The sequence below is a fragment of the Chlorocebus sabaeus genome, chromosome 9, assembly GCF_047675955.1.
Source record: "Chlorocebus sabaeus isolate Y175 chromosome 9, mChlSab1.0.hap1, whole genome shotgun sequence".
In the NCBI taxonomy this organism is placed as follows: Eukaryota; Metazoa; Chordata; class Mammalia; order Primates; family Cercopithecidae; genus Chlorocebus; species Chlorocebus sabaeus.
This window is the reverse complement of record NC_132912.1, coordinates 109632731-109654659: the sequence shown is the minus strand read 5'-3', so window position 1 is coordinate 109654659 and position 21929 is coordinate 109632731. Positions and strand designations below refer to the sequence as shown.

At 39.4% G+C, this 21929-nt stretch overlaps 1 protein-coding gene across 4 annotated transcripts in view; it reads left to right on the top strand.

The window, feature by feature from the left end:
* The window catches only part of SORCS1 (sortilin related VPS10 domain containing receptor 1), a 588551-nt gene that overhangs the window by 303995 nt on the left and 262627 nt on the right, over positions 1 to 21929 (top strand). For all 4 annotated transcript variants that reach the window (XM_038009546.2, XM_073019317.1, XM_007964053.3 and 1 more), the window contains exon 3: positions 18311 to 18410. In XM_038009546.2, the coding sequence (XP_037865474.1) occupies positions 18311 to 18410 (100 nt within the window). The remainder of the gene's footprint in view (positions 1 to 18310; positions 18411 to 21929) is intronic.

Below are 21929 nucleotides of genomic sequence, written 5' to 3'. Positions count from 1 at the left end.
GATAATAGGAACAAAGAATGAAGGAAACAAAGAGAAAATAGTAAAAATGTGATAGGTAATAATCCAACTATGTTAATAATCACTTTAAATGTCAGTGATCTAAATATACCAATTAAGACATAGATTGACGGAGTGGATCAGAAAAACAAGCCCTAACTCTATGTTGTCTACAAGAAACCCACTTCAAATATTAAGATATATTCAAATTAAAAGTAAATGGATACAGAATGATATACCATACTAACACTAATTAAAAGGTCTTTGGAGTCATTATATTAATTTTAAACAGGGCAGATTTTAGAGCAAAGAAAATTATCAAGGTAAAGAGGGGCATTACATAATGATAAAGGGGAGTCAATATGCCAAGAAGACATATAAGTCCTTAATATACACATGCCTAACAATAGTGTGTCCAAATACATGAAGCAAAAACTGATTAGAACTGCAAGTGTAAAGACGAATTCATTATTATAGTTGGAGACCTTAACATCGTGTTTCAACAATGGACAGATCTACTAGGCAAAAATTATAAGGACATATTTGAACTCGACAACACCATCAACCAACAGGGTAAAATTGATATCTCTAGACAATATCACCCGGCACCAACAGATTACCCATTCTTCTCAAGCTCACATGGAACATTTAATAAGACAGACCACTTTCTGAACCATAAAACACACCTTAATAAACTGAAACAAATAGAAATTATATGTCTGTTCTTCAACCACAATGAAATTAAACTAGAAATCAATAAAAGAAATAGCTGAAAATTTTCAAAATAAGTGGAGATTAAACAACATGTTTCTAAATATCAAATAGATCAAAGAAAAAAATCTCAAGAGAAATTAAACTATAATTGGAAGTAAAGGAAGTTGAAAATATAACTTATTAAAGTCTGTGAGATGCCGTAAAAGCCATGCTTAGAGGGGAATTTACAATGTTGAAAGTATATATTTAAAAAGAAAAAAATATAAAATCAATAATTTAAACGTCTACCTCAGAAAATTAGGGAAAAAATGAGCAAATTAAATTTATAATGAGCAGAAGAAAAGAAGTAATAAAAAAGAGCCTAAATCAACAAAACTGAAAATAGATAATCAACAAAACGAAAACCTGTTTTTTGGGGGAAAAAAAATCAATAAAATGGATAAGCCTCTAGTCAGGCTAAGAAAAAAGAGAGGTGGCACAAATTACTAATGTCAGAAATGAAAAAGGAGAGAACACTACAGATCCTATGGATACTAAAAAGATAGTAAAGAACTACTGTAAACACTTCTACCCACAGATTTAATAACATAGATGAAGTGGACCAATTTCTTGAAAGACACAATCTGTCAAAACTCACATAAGAAGATGTAGAAATCTGAATAGGCTTGTAACTATTAAAGAAATTGAATCAATAATTAATAATCTTCCAAAACAGAAAGCACCAGGCACAATCAGTTCACTGGTGAATTCTCCCATACATTTCAGAGATAAATTATGCCAATTTTCTACAACCTGTTGCAAAATACAGAAGCAGAGGGAATACTTCTCAGCTCATTTTATGATGCTGGTATTATTCCAATATCAAAAACCAGACAATGACATTAGGAGAAAAAAGCAAACTTACAGTTATCTCTCATGAACAAAGATGCAAAACCCCTCAATCCAATAATGTTTGAAAAAAATTGTGCATCATGACCAAGTGGGCTTTATCCAAGGTATGTAAAGCTGGTTTAATATTCAAAAACCAATTAATGTAATTATCACTTCAACAGGCTAAAAAAAAAATCACATAATATACCAAGAGATGAGGGAAAATAACAAAGCTTGATACCAATTCATGGCAAAAACTCTCAGCAGCCTAGGAATAGAGGGAACTTTCTTTTTCTCTCTCTCTTTTTTTTTTTTTTTTCTTTTTGACAAAGTCTCGCTCTGTCGCCAGACTGGAGTGCAGTGGTGCAATCTCAGCTCACTGCAAACTCCACCTCCCAGGTTCAAGTAATTCTCCTGCCTCAGCCTCCTGAATAACTGGGCTACAGGCACGCAACACCACGCCCAGCTAATGTTTATATTTTCAGTAGAGATGGGGTTTCACCATTTTGACCAGGATGGTCTCGACCTCTTGACCTTATGATCCACCTGCCTCGGCCTCCCAAAGTGCTGGGATTACAGGTGTGAGCCACTGCACCCGACCAAGGGAACTTTCTTAAATTGACAAGAAACATCTACAAAATACCTTCAGCTATCATCTTACTTAGTGGTGAGAAACTCAAAGTTTTCCCACTAAGATCAGAACAAGGCAAGAATATCTCCTCACCACTGATTTTCAGCTGGAAGTCCTAGCTAATACAATAAGACAAGAAAAGGTAATAAAAGTTATACAGATTGAAAAAGAAGAAATAAAACTATCTTTGTTGCAGAGACATACGCATCTATGTATAAAATCTTAGAGAATCAACAACAATGAAAAAAACTAATAAGTAATTGTAGCAAGATTGTAGTTAAAATACAAAAGTAATATATACTAGTAACGAACAAACAGAATTTGAAATTAAAAACACATTACCATTTATGTTAACACACCAAAAAAGAAAATAGACATACATTTAACAACATATGCACACAAGATCTGTATGAAGAAAACTATGAAGCTCTGATAAAAGATAGTAAAAAGCCGAGTAAATGAAAAGATATTCCATATCCATCGACAGAAAGACTCCATATTGCCAAGATGTCAGTTCTTTTAAACTTGATCTATAGATTCAACCAATCTCAATTAAAATGTAGCAAGTTATTTTGTGGATGTTGACAAATAATTCTAAAGTTCATATGGAGATGTAGGAGACCTAGAATAGTCAATTGAGTAGCGAGGGAAGGAAACAAAATTGGAGCACCACTACCTGACTTCCAGACTTACTATAAACCTGTAATAATCAAGACAGTTTGTTACTGTGTGAAGGAATAGACAAATGGATCAATGGAACAGATTAGAGAGCCCAGACATAGAGCAATATAAATATAGTCAACTGATCTTTGACAAAAGACCAAAGCCCATACAATGAGGAAAAGAAAGTCTTTTCAACAAATGGTGCTAAAACAACTGGACACCTACAGGCAAAAATAAATAAATACAAATAAAAGGAAGTTGCAACACAGACCTTATAGACCTCACAAAAATTAATTCAAAATGTATTACAGACTTAAATGTAAACTGCAGAACTATAAAACTCCTAAAGATAACTAGAAGAAAACCTACATGACCTTTTACATACAAGACCAAAGTCACAATCTATGCAAAAAAATGGATAATCCAGACTTCATTAAATTTTAAAACTCTGAGAATGACAATATCAATAGAACGAGAAGACAAGCCACAGACTGGGAAAAAATTATAAAAGACCTATCTGATGAAGGCCTGTCATATAAAATATACAAAGAAGGCTGGGCGCGGTGGCTCACGCCTGTAATCCCAGCACTTTGGGAGGCCGAGACAGGTGGATCACGAGGTCAGGAGATCGAGATCATCCTGGCTAGCACGGTGAAACCCTGTCTCTACTAAAAATACAAAAAAATTAGCCGGGTGTGATTGTGGGCGCCTGTAGTCCCAGCTACTCAGGAGGTTGAGGCAGGAGAATGGCGTGAACCCGGAAGGTGGAGCTTGCAGTGAGCCAAGATTGTGCCACTGCACTCCAGCCTGGGTGACAGAGTGAGACTCCATCTCAAAAAAAAAAAAAGTATATATATATATATATATATATATATATATATATATATATGTATATATACACACACACACACACACAAACACACAAAGACATTCAGCAAATGGTGTTGGAGAAACTGGACATTCACCTGCAAAAGAATGAAATTGTATCCTTATTTTATATCATACATGAAAATCAATTAAAAATTGATTAAAAATGTAAACATAAGACCTGAAACCATGAAACTCCTAGAAGAAAACATAGAAGAAAAGCTTCTCATTATTGGTCTTAGAAATGATTTTATTTTAATTTGACACCAAAAGCAAAATGTGGGAATATATTAATCAAAAACGTTTCTGCACAGCAAAGGAAACAATCATCACAGTTTATAAGAAACTTATACAAGTAAATAGCAAAATTAAACCAAAAACCTGATTAAAAATGGGCAAACGACCTGAATGGCATACAAAGCTGGCATACAAAAAGTCAATAGTGTATGAAAAGATGTTCAACATCACTAATCATCAGGGAAATGCAATTTAAAACCACAATGAAATATCACCTTACAACGGTTAGGATGGTTTTTATCAAAATGTCAAAAGATAAGAAGTAATGTGGAGAAAGGGGAACCCTTGTACACTTTTGGTGGGAATGTAAGTAGGTAGCCACTATGGAAAACAACATGGTGGTTCCTAAAAAATTAAACATGCTCCATATAGATCCAGCAATTTTATTCCTGGATGCATATCCAAAGGAAATAAAATCACTATCTTGAGATAGCTGTACTTCTGTGTTCATTGCAACATTATTCACAATAGCCAAGTTATGGAAACAACCTAGGTGTTTGAGAAATCAGTAGATAAAGAAAATGTATTATATATACAGTGGAATATGATTCAACCTTAAAAAAAGGAAATCCTGGCCAGGCGCAGTGGCTCACACCTGTAATCCCAGCACTTTGGGAGGCCAAGGTGGGCAGATCATGAGGTCAGGAGATGGAGACCATCCTGGCTAATGGTGAAATCCTGTCTCTACTAAAATACAAAAACAATTAGCTGGGGTGGTGGTGGATGCCTGTAGTCCCAGCTACTTGGGAGGCTGAGGTGGGAGAATGGCATGAATCTGGGTGGCGGAGCTTGCAGTGAGCCAAGATCACACCACTGCACTCCAGCCTGGGCAACAGAGCAAGACTCCGTCTCAAAAAAAAAAAAAAAAAAAAAAAAAGGAAATCCTGCCTTTTACCACAACATGAATTAACTTGGAAAACATTATGCTAAGTGAAATAAGCCAGACATAGGAAGACAAATGATGTATGATCTCACTTACATGTGGAATCTATAAAAGAGCCAGACTCATAGTAACAGAGAGTAGAGTGGTGCTTACTAGTGGCTGGGGGTTGGGAGAAAGTGGAAATATGAGTCAAAGCATAAAAACTTTTCATTATTCGATGAATAAGTTCAGGATACTTCATTTACAACATAGTAACTCTAGTTAATGCAATGCATATTTGAAATACGCTGCTAGAGAACTCAAGTGTTCTCACTGCATATACAGACAGTTAATGTTCGAGGTAATAGACATATAATTAAGCAGATTGTGGTAATTATTTCAAAATGTATACCTATATGAAAACATTATGTTGTATACCTTAAATACAATTACATTTGTCAATCATATCAGTAAATTGGGGAAATACACACACACACACACAAGCACATAACTCTTAAAACTCAACAGTCAGGGCCAGGCGCAGTGGTCATGCCTGTGATCCCAGCACTTTGGAAGGCTGAGGTGGGCAGATCACCTGAGATCAGGAGTTTGAGACCAGCCTGGCCTACATGGTGAAACCCCGTCTCTACTTAAAATACAGAATGATCCCTGGGCATGGTGACACATTCCTATAATCCCAGCTACTCAGGAAGCAGAGGCAGGAGAATCACTTGAAACTGGGAGGCAGAGGTTGCAGTGAGCTGAGATCGCACCATTGCACTCCAGCCTGGGAAACAAGAGCAAAACTCAAAAACAAAACAAAACAAAACTTAATGTTAAGAAATTTATATTTAAAGCCATTTAAAAAAAAATGACAAAGAGCCTGAACAGACATTTCATGAAAGAATAGGCCAGATACGATGGCTCACGCCTATAATTCCAGCACTTTGGGAGGCCGAGGTGGGCAGATCACCTGAAGTCAGAAGTTCGAGACCGGCCTGGCCAACATGGCGAAACCCTGTCTTTACTAAAAATACAAAAATTAGCTGGGCCTGGTGGTGCACAAGGGTACTCCCAGCTACTTAGGAGCCTGAGGTAGGAGAATCACTTGAACCTGGGAAGTGGCAGTTGCAGTGAGCCAAGGTCATGCCATTGCATTCCAACCTGGGTGACAAGGTGAGACTGTCTCAAAAAACAAAAATAAATTAATAAAATAACATATACAGATGTCCAGTAAGCATATAAAATATGTTAAACCTCATATGTCTTTAGGGAATTACAAATTTTAAAAAATGATATACTGCTATACACCTATTAAAATGGGCAAAATCTAAAACACTGAGAACACCAAATACCAAGAAGGATGTGAAGCAACAGGAACTCTGATTCATTGCTGGTCAGAATGCAAAATGATACAGTCACTTTGGGAGACAGTTTGGCAGTTTCTTATAGAACAAATACACTCAATATACAATCCAGCAATCACATGCCTTGTTATTTACACAAAGGAGTTGAAAACATGTTTACACAAAATTCTGTACATGGATGTTTATAGAAGTTTTATTTATAATTATCGAAACTTGGAAGCAACTGAGATTTACTGAAATCAGTAGGTGACTGGAAACTGTGGTGCACCCAGACAATGGGACATTATTCAGCACTTAGAAAAAAAGCTATCAAGCCATGAAAAGGCATGGAGGAATCTGAGATGTATATCACTAAATGAAAGAAGCCAGTCTGAACAGGCTAGAGGCTGCATCATGTCAACTACAGGCATACCTCCGATACTGTGGATTTGACTCCAGACAACTACAATAAACCAAATATCACAATAAAGCAAGTGAATGAAATTTTGGTTTCTCAGTGTATATAAAAGTTATGTTTATACTACACTACAGTCTATTAAGTGTGTAATAGCATTATGTCTAGAAAAACAATGTGTGTGTATGTATATGTACATATGGGGTTTTACCATGTTGGCCAGGCTGGTCTCAAACTCCTGACCTCAAGTGATCCACCCTCCTCACCCTCCCAAAGTGCTGGCATTACAGGCGTGAGCCACTGCACCTGACCACCAATGTACATATCTTAATCAAAAATATTTTATGTCCGGGCGTGGTGGCTCATGCCTGTAATCCCAGCACTTTAGGAGGCCAAGGCAGGCGGATCACGAGGTCAAGAGATCGAGACCATCCTGGCGAACACGGTGAAACCCCGTCTCTACTGAAAAATACAAAAAAACTAGCTGGGCGAGGAGGCAGGAGGCTGTAGTCCCAGCTACTCGGGAGGCTGAGGCAGGAGAATGGCATAAACTCGGGAGGTGGAGCTTGCAGTGAGCTGAGATCTGGCCACTGCACTCCAGCCCAGGCAACAGAGTGAGACTCCGTCTCAAAAAAAAAAAAAAAAAAAAAAAAAAAAAAAAAATTGCGGGGCATGGTGGCGTGTGCCTGTAGTCCCAGCTACTTTGGAGGCTGAGGTAGGGGAATCGCTTGAACCTGGAAGGTGAAAGTTGCAGTGAGCCGAGATCATGCCACTGCACTCCAGCCTGGCGATAGAGCAAGACTCCGTCCAAAATATATATATATATATATATAACTAAAAAAAGGTGAATAATTATCTGAGCCTTCAGTTAATTATAATCTTTTTGCTGGTGGAGGGTCTTGCCTTGATGTTGGTGGCTGCTGGCTAATCACAGTAATGTTTGCCGAAGATTAAGGTGGCTCTGACAATTTCTTAAAATAAGAAAACAATACAGTGTCCTACATGAATTGACTCTTCCTTTCATGAAAAATTTCTCTGTAGCATGCAATACTGTTTTGATATCATTGTACACATGGTAGGGCTTCTTTGAAAATTGGAGTTCATTCTCTCACATCCTGTCATTACTTTATCAACTAAGTTTATTTAATATTCTAAACTCTTTGTTATCATTTCAACAATGTTTACACCACATTCACCAGGAATAGATTCCATCTTAGGAAACCACATTCTTTGCTTATCTGTAAGAAGCCACTCCTCATTGGTTCAAGTTTGATCATGAGATTACAGCAATTCACTCACATCTTCAAGCTCCACTTCTAATTCTTTTGTTATGATCACCACATGTACAGTTACTTTCTCCACTTAAGTCTCAAACCCCTCGAAGTCATCCACAAGTTTTGAAATTAACTTCTTCCAAATTCCTGTGAATGTTGGTATTTTCATTTCCTCCCATAAATCATGAATGTTCTTAATAGCTTCTAGAACAGTGAATCCCTTCCAAAAGATTTTCAATTATTTTGCCCCCAGATCTGTCAGATGAATCACTGTCTATGGAAGTTGTAGCCTTGCAAAGTGTATTTCTTAAATAATAATACTTAAAAATTAAAATTACTCTTTGATCCATGGACTACGGAATGGATGTTGTGTTAGCAGGCATGAAAGCAACATTCGTTTCCTTGTACATCTCCATCAGAGTTCATGGATGACTAGGTACATTATCAGTGAGCAGTAATATTTTGAAAGGAATCTTTTTATCTTAGCAATAGGTCTCAATAGTGGGCTTAAAATATCCAGTAATCCATGCTGTAAACAGATGTGCTGTCGTTCAGACTTCATTGTTGCATGTATAGAGCACAAGGAGAATAGACTTAGGATAATTCTTATAGACTCGAGGATTTTCAGAAAGATAAAAGAGCATTGACTTCAACTGAAAGTCACCAATTGCATTAGCCCCCAACAAGAAAGTCAGCTTGTCCCTCAAAGCTCTGAAGCCAGCATTGATTACTTCTCTCTAGCTTTGAAATTCTATATGAAATCATCTTTTGATTGAATGTTGTTTCCTCTACCTTGAATATCTGTGGTTTATTGTAGCCACCTTCATCAATGATCTTAGCTAGATTTTCTGTATACAGTGTCTGTATCAGCACTTGCTGCTTCAGTTTGCACTTACACATTATAGAGAAGACTTTTTTCCTTAAGCCTCATGAACCAAATTCTGCTAGCTTGAAACTTTTCTTCCACAGCTTCTTCAGCTCTTGGCCTTCATAGAGTTGAGGAAAATTATGGCCTTGCTCTGGATTATGTTTTGGCTTAAGGAAATGTTGTAGCTGGTTTGATCTTCTAGCCAGACCACTAATACTTTCTCTATATCAACAATAAACCTGTTTGACTTTCTTATTCTTGTATTCAGTGGAGTAACACCTTTAATTTTCTTCAACAACTTTTCCTTTGCAGTCACAGCTTGACTAACTCTTTGGCACAAGAGGCCCAGCTTTTGCCATCTTGCCTTTTGACATGCCTTCCTCACCAAGTTTAATCATTTCTAGCTTTTTATTTAATGTGAGAGATGTGCAGCTCCCCCTTTCACTTGAACACTTAGAAGACACCGTAGAGTTATTCACTGGCCTAATTTCAATATCATTTATCTCAGGTAACAGGGAGGCCTGAGGGGTGGGAGGAAAGAAAACGAGGGAAAAGGGGGTAGGGAATGGCTGGTGGGTGGAGCAGTCAAGACATACATAATATTTATTAAGTTTGCCATCTTACATGGGCACGGCTCAGGGCACCCCAAAATGATTATAATAGAAACATCAAAGATCCCTGATCACAGATCACCATAACAGATATAATAATAATGGAAACGTTTGAAATATTGCAAGAACTACCAAAACGTGGCACAGATAGTGAGCACATGCTGTTGGAAAAATGGGACCAACAGACTTGCTCCCTGCAGGATGCCACAAAATTCCAATTTGTAAAAAATGTAGTATTTGCAAAGTGAAATAAAGTGAAGTGCAATAAAACAAGGTATACCTATATATGACATTCTAGAAAGGGCAAAACTATGAAGAGGGTAAATAGATCAGTGGTTATTATGGGTTAGGGGGATAGGAAGAGGACCAAGCATTTTTGACATAGTGAAACTATTCTCTGTGATATCAAGTGGTGGATACATATCATTATGCATTTGTCAGAACCCATGGAATGTATAACACCAAGAGTATACCCTAATGTAAACTGTGGACTTTGAGTGATACTTATGCTTTGTTGTAGGTTCTTTGATTGTAACAAATGTAACACTCTGAAGGAGGATACTGCTAATGGGGGAAGCTATGCATGTGTGGGGGTGGGCTATATGAGAACTCCTTATTTTCTACTCTGTTTTGCTGTGAACCTGAAACTGCTCTAAAAATCAAGGTTGTTAATTTTAAATAAGTAGAGGGCATAGAACCTAGTCACCACCCTAGTCTCCCTTCTTTCCGCACAGCTGATTGTATCTTCTAACAGCAGGGGCTATTGTAGCCAAAAGTCCTTGCCAAACCATATGAGCTTCTCAGATTTTATTTCATGGAAGTCCACTAGGTAACACAAGAAAAGCAAGCATCCATCAGGCTAGCAAGTAGTCAAAAACGAATAGTGCCTACTGTGCCCAGGGTGCTGTTCTGAGTGCTAGGAAGACGTCTGTGAACAAAACAGACATCAGCCCAGTTCCCATGGAGAAAGACACGGTAAAAATAAGTAAAAATCTATCCTATGGGGATAAATACTGTGAACAGAAAATAGAAGCACCTAGGAAGGGCAGAGTGTGCTGAGGGGTGGGTGAGGGAGGCTATTACTTCATATAACATGAGCATTGTTCAGAAAGCAGTAAGACAGTTATCTATTAGGTATCTGGGAGAAGAGCTTTCCAAGTGAAGGGACAAGGCTGGAATGGGAGTGGAGTGGGGAGGAGGCAGAGAAAAGAGAGAGATTGGGTATCAGGCAGCTCACAATTATATTGCAATCCTATTAGGTGACAATTGGAATGCAAATTATATATGAAATTCTGTGGAGTACTGAGAAATTTATTTGTTGTAGAAACCAGGGCACTGACTGCCTACTAGTTAGTGATGTTATTGGGGGTCTCAGTTACCCCAGAGGGGACTTTTTCCTGTTTGGTGTTGCAAAGCCAATACACAAAAGTGAAAGTGAGTGTCAAGCAGCACTGTCTTTATTCAATCATCATGGAATTGGAGAAGTGGGAACATAGCTCACAAATTAATTTCTCAGCTCCTGAGAACCAGGCAGTTACAAATACAGGGCGTCTTTAACGTAGGGGGTTGGGTTGAAGAACAAGGGGAGCAATATTTATGCTTTTCTTTTGAAGGGACTGAGACTTTCCTGGAATCAAGGCGCTACATCTTTTCTGTTTTTTCTTGGTCTCCTCCAGTCATTGTCATGGTGACTGTCAACTGTCATGGTACTGGTGGGAGTGTCATTCCGCATGGAAATTGGATTATAATGAAGCTAGAAGTTCTTCAGAGGTTGAGTAAGTTGCAGTTGTGGATTTTGCTAACTTCAGCTGGTTTATTTCTAAGAAGAAACTTCTGACCACAGACATCCTGTTTGCTAAAAATAAGCAGAATTAAAGCTGAATAGGAATCTAGTTTTGACATATTGGCATTGCACTGGGCAACATAAGTGGGCTAGGAGTCCAACTAAGTCGTGTAGGCACTGCAATGGGTGTAACAGTGAGTGACTGATTCCAGTTGTGTTTTGCTCTAAGAACTTGCTTTTTCTATTAGACTGAGACATCTTGCTAATCTTAATGAGGCATCATCAAGTCATTAACTGGTTGGCCCCAATCACTTTGTGCATGGTTTCAGCTTTCACAGGAGCCAGGCTGGATCAGATAAAGGATATATCGTCTTTTCCTCATAGATCCTTGTGAGAGTTTCTGCTTATACTTGTTTAAAAAAAAATCAGTTTTCCCTGGCAGGCCTGCCCTTTAGTAGGTATAAAGAAAAGCCAGACTTTGGTCTACACCATATACAACCTCAAAGAGTTTTAGTTAATGTTTTTTTTCCACTAAAGAATGCTTAACTAAATTTTCTGAATACATCTCCTTAACTGCAAATTTCTCCTGGTGGCTTTTAATAGAGGCACAGCAGTATGGAGTTAAGGTTGCCGGCCAGTGCGCACTCAGCACCTCCAAGGTTTTTTTTTTTTTTTTTTAGATGGAGTCTTGCTCTGTCGCCCAGGCTGGAGTGCAGTGATGCAGTCTCGGCTCACTGCCAGCTCTGCCTCCCGGTTGCACGCCATTCTGCTGCCTCAGCCTCCCGAGTAGCTGGGACTACAGGCGCCCGCCACCACACCCGGCTAATTTTTTGTATTCTTAGTAGAGATGGGGTTTCACCGTGTTGGCCAGGATGGTCTCAATGTCCTGACCTCCTGATCCGCCCGCCTCGGCCTCCCAAAGTGCTGGGATTACAGGTGTGAGCCACTGCACCTGGCACACCTCCCAAGTTCTTTAGTTTTAAGCAGGCTGGTTACACTTTTTAGTCTTCCTTATTTGTAACATGTGATATTAATATCAGTGTCCATCTCATGAGATTCTGCATGTGAAGAGCTCAGATAACATTGTAGGTACCCAAGAAGTATTCATTTTTATGATATCTGTTAGAATTTTTTTTTTTTTTTTTTTTTTTTTTTAAGACAGAGTTTCGCTCTTGTTGCCCAGGCTAGTGTGCAATGGCGCGATCTCAACTCACCGCAACCTCCGCCTTCCGGGTTCAAGCAATTTTCCTGCCTCAACCCCCTGAGTAACTGGGATTACAGGCGTGAGCCACCACGTCCGACTAACTTTGTATTTTTAGTAGAGATGGGACTTCTCCATGTCGGTCAGGTTTGTCTTGAACTCCCGACCTCAGGTGATCTGCCCACCTCAGCCTCCCAAAGTGCTGGGATTACAGACATGAGCCATCACGCCCCACTTCTGTTAGGATTTTTAAGCATAATGGTCTATTCACCAATGGAATCCTGACATAATTATTATAAAAGCGGAGTGTGGAATCTTTAATTCTTATATTTCAGTTCTTGCTATTAACTCTGTGATGCAAGCACCAAGTAAAACTACTAGCACATATCCTTCAAGACATGATAGACTAAATTATGCTACATTTTTACATGTTGTAATTGCTTTATGAATATCCTTCCTTCTAAGCAACCTAAGTCAAAATTATGTTTAGTGATTGGGGTTTTCCTTGAGGATTCATGTTGTAGGTTTTTAGTAAGTATTGAGCAAAGAACACCAAAAACAATCAAGAAAAAAATGTTAGAAAATGAGTCACAAAAGCTATCATTTATAGTTTGCTTATGTGCCAATCATTGTGCTTATGGGTTAATTTAGATTACAATGATTCTGTGTTTATTTAGTATCCCATTTGATGGCATAAGATTATCGTGAAGGAAATCCAGTCACACATTGCATTTCTGCAACTCATATCAAAACTAGCTGTATCCTATGCTGATCCTTTTTTTCAAGTGTGATAGGAGATTTTGCCACCTCAAAAAGATCGTAACCTCTTGGAAGGTGGGTGGGGTGCCTCAGATGGTGGTTTCTGAACGCCACAGAGCAACTTATTTCAGCTCTATGTACATAGTAAATAATTAAATAGAGACATACTTTCAAATGTCCTAAAAGCCACTGAGATATATTTGTAAAAACAGTAGTGTAAGGATTAAAGATCAAAAGCAGAAGAAAGTAAGCCTTAATTTATTCACTCGCATATTTATTTTCATGGAATGCTTATTTTGTTAAGCTTTTAGCCTCTTTTGGCACAGTATAGGTGTTGACAGAAGCTCTCTTTTTCATTTATAGATAAGTCAACTTGTAAACAAAGCCTGAAAATAAAAATACTTGCTTGAAATGATTTTTTAAAAGTGGTACAAGCGAAGAATTCAAGGCTACATATGTCGCATCTTAATTATGAGTGTTTAAGATACACGTTTTAAGATCCTTTCCTTTTTTGTTGTTTTTTTTGTTTTTCTATTACAACAGTAGTCACTTTATGGTTAGTACAGGCTGGTATTTCTGTTTGCAATTTTCATTTGAGATACTTTTATAGTCCTCTTTCTTATGAAATTAAGATCCATACCTTTCTTTTCCTTTCTTTGTCTTTGATCTTATGCTTCCCAAAGTGTGTTGCTCAGAACACTAATCTCATTAGATATCCCTCAAGAATGGATCCTATCATCAAATATGTTTGGAAAATGTTGTATGAAATATGCTCTTAAGAGGTTCAATGTATATTAGAATAATATATTTTGTGAAAAGTTATGAAGTAAAGGAATATTAAATGTTGCCTAATCACACATTTCTCAATATTTTTTGTTCTTGGAAAATGTCCTCCTCTTCCATACCTAGGGTTGATAGTTAAAATATTTAACCAGCACATCGACTCAACTCTTTGTTAGGTAAAAAGCATCCTCTGATCTTTTGGAGCTCATGTCTATAGGAGACTACAGCTCCCATAAATGTGCGAGTAGAGCTGGAAGCATCTCTTAGCTGTGAATCAGGGCTTACAGATGGGCACTAGAAATTGCCTTCCGTGATGGCAATGCCAACCCAAGGTCACTGAGTCCCCCACTGGGGTGCAGCCTGATTGGCAAAGGCCTTGACAGATCAGCACGGGTGTTGGTGCTGGAGCAAGTTTGTTGAGGATCTCTGCCGTGCCAGGCCTCAATCTTTTGTTTGCTATACTGTGAGGAAACTTGAAAGGCCCCTGAGTGGGAGACCATGGTGAAAAGGCTCACAGGAAAAACTACTCAGAGAACTTGGTGCAGTAACTATTTATCAACTGGTTTGAAAGTATTTACTATTTTTACTTCTGTACTGCCATACCAATGTACACCAGCTGATTGTTGGTTCTGCCAATGAAACTTATCAACACTCTATCTAATTCTAGTTCTGTGGGACACCCTTGGACAACCGCTAATCTATACCACTTGGATATGTGAAAATGCATCATTTTCTATCAATTGCTTATTACAAAGCCATGATGCTTAAATATGCAATTCTGCTCGAGTGGAGAATTATCAAAATTTGGGTTAACTTTCAAGCTTTGTAAAATCAAGAAACAAGAGATGGCACCAAAAAATGATGGATACCTTGAAGCATCTGGATTGCTGGATGAATTATGTTACAATAAGATAAAAATGTCCAATAACGTAGTGTAAGCTTCCTGAAAAAAAATGTTGCTAATGTAAATCTGACTAAGTCACTCAATTGTCATCTTGTCACATTAGGATTAGAGTTTAATATGCACCCACTCACCCACCCACACAGACACACACACATGCAAATAAGGATGATTGTATGTAGCATCCTTATAATCCTCATTTGCCTTTCTATGCCTTGTTTTTTTAAATGTAGAAGTGTTCGTCGAATAGCTCCAGGATCAAGTTAATAGAAATTATAAGAAACACGTCACACTCTCTATAGACTAGTTCCTACTTTTGTAGTCTCTTTTTCTCATTATTCCACTAGGAAAATTGAACCATTCTCTCGTCTTTAATGTAGTCTTACTGATTTCCACCTATCATCAGGCTAAATTTATTAATGTAGCAGTATTTACACATTTCATTCTTTTCCCGCCACCCCCCAGGTAGATTTTGCATCTGTTTTTTTTTTTTTTTTTTTGGTTCTAGAACTTGGGAGTATTGTTCAGAATAATGAATAGAAAAAAACAACTGTACAATAAAAGGAGGTAGAATAAGGCTAGCAACATGTGAGAGACACACAAGACCTTCTAGAAAGAGAATGTTGACTCAGGAGATTAAGATAAGAATGGAAAAAAAGACAAAACACCAAGAGTGGACTAGGGGCTGGGTGCCTTGACTCATGCCAGTAATCCCAACACTTTGGGAGACTGAGGTGGGTGGACCACCTAAGGTTAGGAGTTCAAGGCCAACCTGGCCAACATGGTGAAACCCCATCTCTACTAAAAATACAAAAATTAGTCCGGTGTGGTGATGTGTGCCTGTAATCCCAGCTACTCGGGAGGCTGAGGCAGGAGAATCGTTTGAACCCAGAAGGTGGAGGTTGCCGTGAGCCGAGATCACCCCACTGCACTCCAGCCTGGGTGACAGAGTGAGACTCCATCTCAAAAAAGAAAAAAAAAAAAGAGTGGACTGGGCTAGGGAAGAAATCTTAGACATTTCTTAGAGAATACCAGGAAATTCCCTCAAGTAAGCTATGAATTTTCGAGAAAAATATAGATTTGAAAGGAAGATTTTAAGAAGTTTTGTTGTGATTCATTAATGAGATATCCTGTGAAATAGTTCTAGAATGCTCCTCAAATATTCTTGACTATTAAGCTAATGTGTGTTTGATTATAATAGTGCAGAGACTGGTCCTGAAATAAGCCAGGTATATATTTTTGTTACAAAGGTAACATCTAGTCTGTGATGCTCTAGTTTTGTTTTCTAAACTTACCCATTTTTGAGGTTCATAGTTATTTCAAGAAGTTTTGCATAGTACTTTATTCCTCAGCAATTAGGAATGGCATCTCAATCCTCTAAATTGTAGACCCTTTTCTGTTCGCCATCTATGTATAAATTTTAGGAAGAAATATCTTGAATCTCCAGCCAGAATAAATCCTAAATTCCTAGCTCCAGGATCACTTTTATACAGCTTTCTTGCTCCAGTGTTTGGTCCACCATATATACTGAACGGACTGTAGTGAGGTTGTTAACACACATTTCTACTTAGTCGTTGTGGCCTGTAAGAATTTGTAACTTTTACCAGTATCAGAAATTAATTAAGATGGTTAAAAATTTTGTGTTTTTCTAATTAAATCAACTTTAATTTCTAAGCATTGTTAACTCATATCTCTGTCTTTGCACTTAACATATTCTAAATATTTGTTTATATTTCTTTCAAATAAAAATGTGACATACTTGAGTGTAGAGGCTGTGTGCTGTGTCCTTGCACTTAGCAACACTGGTACGCCTTAGGAGCACTACAAACGTGAATGAATGAATGAATTTTATCAACAATCTCCTAAGTAAGAAAGCTGAAAGGAAATTTTATATCATTTTATATCTATCTTCTTCTTCTTTTTTTTTTTTTTTTTTTTGAGATGGAGTCTTGCTCTGGACAAGACTCTACCCAGTCTGGAGTGCAGTGGCACTGTCTTGGCTCACTGCAACCTCGACCTCCCGGGTTCAATCAATTCTCCTGCCTTTGCCCCCTGAGTAGCTGAGATTATAGGCGCCTGTCACCATGCTTGGCTAATTTTTGTATTTTTAGTAGAGACAGGGTTTCACCATATTGGCCAGGCTGGTCTCAAACTCCTGACCTCATGAACTGCCCGCCTCAGCCTCCCAAAGTGCTGGGATTACAGGTGTAAGCCACCACGCCTGGCCTTTTTTTGTTTTGTTTTGAGATAGAGTCTTGCCCCTTGGCCCAGGCTGGAGTGCAATGGTATGATCTCGGCTCACTACAACCTCTGCCTCCTGGTTTCAAGTGATTCTTGTGCCTCAGCCTCCCAAGTAGCTCGGACTACAGGTGCGTGCCATCACACCAGGCTAATTTTTGTATTTTTGGTATAGAATGAGTTTCACCATGTTAGCCAGGCTAGTCTGTAATTCCTGACCTCAAGTGATTGACCCATCTTGGTTTCCCAAAGTGCTGGGATTACAGGCGTGAGCCACTGTGCCCAGCCCTATCTTCTTTAAATTAAAAAAAAAAAGAAAAGAAAAGAAAAAAAGGAAAAAAAAATTGAGGTATAATGAAAGCAACATGGGGCTTAGGCTAAAATACCTGAATTCAATTTCTAGCTGCCCATTTATCAGGAAAATTGTTAAATTTCTTTGAACAAGTTACTGAAGTTCTCTCAGCCATTGTCATCAAATACAAATAATAATCCCTGCTTTACATAGCTGTCATGATGATACAATAAGATGAAAATTCTGAAATAGAGTAGACCTTCATAGAGAAGGTAATGAAAAGCAATTTATTTAATCTGCATGAATAATTTGTTGACCAATGGCTAAAGTTGAGAGACTCTATAGGAAAAACAGAGTCAGTGTCAAGAAGTCATGGCCTCCTGACTTCAGATTGCTTAACACTGGAAAAGGCCATGGAGTAAGAAATTAGTGAAATCTCACTTATTATTGAGACATTTTCTTGCCCTTAAATAATAAGACTGACTGACCTTTGAAGGGACTGATCCACCACATATTCCCTGACTCATGAAAGAAAACACAATTTGTAGATAAATCACGAGAACCTGCTTTTCTACTGTGCCAAACATAAAGTAAAAGCTTGGAAATGTCATATCTAACTAAAAACTCTTTAATTATTTGGTCAAATCAAGGGGCACCCTCATCTCTTATTATTTTTAAATTAACCACATTCTTTATGCAATGTGCATATATTAAGGAGCAGTAGAGAGATGGAGTTTTAATTTTACCAATTCAATTTAAATGCAGATTTTAACCACTCACATGATGCTACTGTGTACATCATTAAGCATCATTATATACTACATGAATCATTGAGAAACCTCCTGAGAGCCATTCTACTATGTAAAACATGCATTATACTGACAAGCAGTCAAATGACGTCTACTTCTATCCTCATTAATGCTCTTTTTGAATTACAGGTCAACCGATTATGGAACAACCTATGAGAAGCTGAATGATAAAGTTGGTTTGAAAACCATTTTGAGCTATCTCTATGTGTGTCCTACCAACAAGCGTAAGGTAAGAAGTGTATATTCAGTATGCTACTCCTTTGTGATGTGACTTCTGTCTTGATTGGCTAACATCTCTAGCTACCTAAAAATCCATTGTAGTTAAGCTGGGATTAGAAATGTAAAGATGAGTTGATGGATGTTAAGGTTGTAAAATGTGTGACACATCATAATTTTCAGATCAGCAGCTGTGAATGTAAAAGGGCGAGGGATGGGTAGATCATAACCATTTCCCAAAGGCAGCTACAAAGAATGAGTCTTGTTGGGTGGATGCTGCTGACTCTCTAGTAAGAGTTCTGACCAGTCAATCACAAGAATCAGAACGAGTCTTGACAAGACAGCAGAAAAGATGGATTTTCATCTGATGGCCCAGTTTTTCCTCGACATGGAACAAATAGATTAACTAGAATTTAAGTGAATGCATTGTCCTACAGCAGATAGGAAGTTTCATTTTTAAAGTTTGTTCAGTCTGCACACAAATGTCAGGATGAATGCAATGCATTTAGCAGAATAGAGTAGCTTGGAAAGAGTGATAAGATTAGACCCTTCTGAGCATGGATCTTAGCTGCAAGAAACCTTGGAGATCATCATATACAACACCCTTATTTTACAGATAAGAAAACTGAGATTCAGAGGAAAGAAATAGATTGTGCCCATTGCAGAGTTATGGCCATAATTAGGACTAGAATTAAGGCGTCTTAGTTAGCAGTCATACTTTTTCCACTATGTCATACGTCTCCTATTAAGAGAGTTTATCTACTGCTCGGATATGTCATTTTTTAGGAAGAAAATATTGCTTTTAAATGAGAAAGACATTTATTTGTCCCAGAAGGAGAGTGGTATTACATCTGTACCTTTGTTTTTATAAACTTGCATTATTAAATTCTGAATTCTGACATACAATTGATAAGTAGTACATAGGTTACATGAACTAATAGTATTAATCAGGAAATAGAAACGTGCCATTAATTAACATACCCTAAACCGTAATGTGTTATGAAGGTAGCACTGATGTCTATGTTCTCATCTCAGATTTTTCATTAGCTACTGTTAGTGACCTTGGGTAGGGTCTGCATTTTGCCATCTGGACTATGGAAGGTGATGAAAATATCTCTTAAGCAATCACTCTCAATTCTGGCTGCATGTCAAAAGTGGTCCCCAAATTTGCAAGCCTTAGCCCCACTGTGTCCGGAATTGGTGGGTTCTTGGTCTCGCTGACTTCAAGAATGAAGCCACGGACCCTCGCGGTGAGTGTTACAGTTCTTAAAGATGGTGTGTCCAGAGTTTTTCCTTCAGATATTCAGATGTGTCTGGAGATTCTTCCTTCTAGTGGGTTCGTGGTCTCGCCGGCTTCAGGAGTGAAGCTGCAGACCTTCACGGAGAGTGTTACAGCTTACAAAGGCAGCGCAGACCCAAAGAGTGAGCAGCAGCAAGGTTTATTGTGAAGAGCGAAAGAACAAAGCTTCCACAGCAGGGAAGGAGACCCGAGCAGCTTGCCACAGCTGGCTCGGGCAGCCTGCTTTTATGCCCTTATCTGATCCCACCCACATCCTGCTGATTGGTCCATTTTACAGAGAGCTGATGGGTCCATTTTACAGAGAGCTGATTAGTCTCTTTTGACAGGGTGCTGATTGGTGCGTTTACAAACCTTGAGCTAGACACAGTGTTGAATGGTGCATTTACAATCCTTTAGCTAGACATAAAAGTTCTCCAAATCCCCACCTGACCCAGGAGCCCAGCTGGCTTTATCTAGTGGATCCTGTGCCGGGACTGGGGGAGGAGCTGCCTGCCAGTCCCGCACTGCGCGCCTGCATTCCTCAGCCCCATGGAGCAGAGGGTGGTGCTCCTCAGGGAGGCTTGTGCCACGTGGGAGCCCACTAGGGTGGGGGAGGGGCTCAGGCATGGCCCACGGGGAGGTGGCTGAGGCCCTGCAAGAATTTGAGTGCTGCATGGGTGGGCCGGCAGTGCTGGGAGACCTGGTGCACCCTTCACAGTGGCTGGCCCCGGTGCTAAGCCCCTCTATGCCCAGGGCCGGAGGCGCCGGACAGCCGCTCTGAATGCGCGCGGCCAAGCCCACACCCACCTGGAGCTCGCACTGGCCTGAGAGCGCCACACACAGCCCCCGTTTCCATCTGCGCCTCTCCCTCCACACCTCCCCACAAGCAGAGGGAGCCAGCTCTGGCCTTGGCAAGTCCAGAGAGGGGTTCCCACAGTGCAGTGGTAGGATGAAGGGCTCCTCAAGTGCGGCTAGAGTGGATGCCGAAGTCAAGGAGGCGGAGAGTGAGCAAGGGCTGTTAGCACATTGTCACCTCTCAATCCCCCCTCTAAACAGGACACCCCAACTACTGTTGGGAATTTGGCCAATGACTGCTCTAGCTACTTCCTGCTGGATAGGGGCGATGAAGGGACCCTGTGGTTGTAGTATTCTCCAGAGAGGAACTCTTTAGGCCAGTGAAAGGACCAGCAGATCAGTCCAGGGGTCCTCAGTAGAAGTTATTAGTTGAACTCATTTGGGGTTCCATTTGTAAGACCATCTGTAGCTTGATGGCCTGGATTCTAGAGGAAACAAGTTTAACAAGGAGGTTAAAAATACAGGGTCCAAAGGTGAGTAACAGCAAGATGGCTGCCATGGGACCTAGAAAGGGGAGAAGCCATGTTGCCCAACTCCAGAGGTTGGTATAAGAATTTGAAAGGCGTTGCCTGATTTCAGAAGCCTTTTCCTGTAAATGCCGGGCAGCATCTCCTACTATCGCTGACTGGTTAGTATAAAAACAACACTCCTCCCCTAAGAAGGTGTAGAGTCCTCCTTTCTCCACAGTGAGGAGGTCTAGGCCTCAGTGGTTCTGGAGAGTCACTGCTGCCAAAGAGTCTATTTGGGATTATAGAGTAAGGATAGATTTTGTTATCTCTTGCAAACTGTCTGAGAAATCATTTGAGAGTGTGTGGTAGTAGGATAATGAAGTAGATGAACTGGCTATTCCGGTTCCTATAGCAGTAGCCATTCCTCACCCTATAAGTAGGGGTATTAGTTGTATGGCTCTAGATCTTGGGCCAGTGCCTGACCAAACAGATGAGGGCTATCCCTAAACCCCTGGGCCAAGACCGTCCACATAAGTTGGAATGTGTGGTCTGTGGGATCCTCAAAGACAAAGAGAAACTGGGAGTCAGAGTGCAGGGGAATATAGAAGAAGGCATCCTTGAGGTCCAGAACTGTGCGCCATTCTGCTTCCTCTGGTATTTGAGAGAGCAGAGTACAGGGGTTGGGTACAACTGGATATAGAGGAGTTACTGCCTCATTGATGAGCCTAAGGTCTTGCACTAGTCTACACTGACCATTCGGTTTTTATACTTCTAGAGTTGGGGTATTGCAGGGACTGCTGCATTTCCTTACTAAGCCTTGAGCTTTTAAATGTTTAACAATATCCTGTAAACCGTTATGAGCTTCAGGCCTTAAGGGATATTGCCTTCGATAAGGAAAAGTGGTGGGATCCTTTAACCTGATTTGGACTGGGTGGGCATTTTTTGCCCT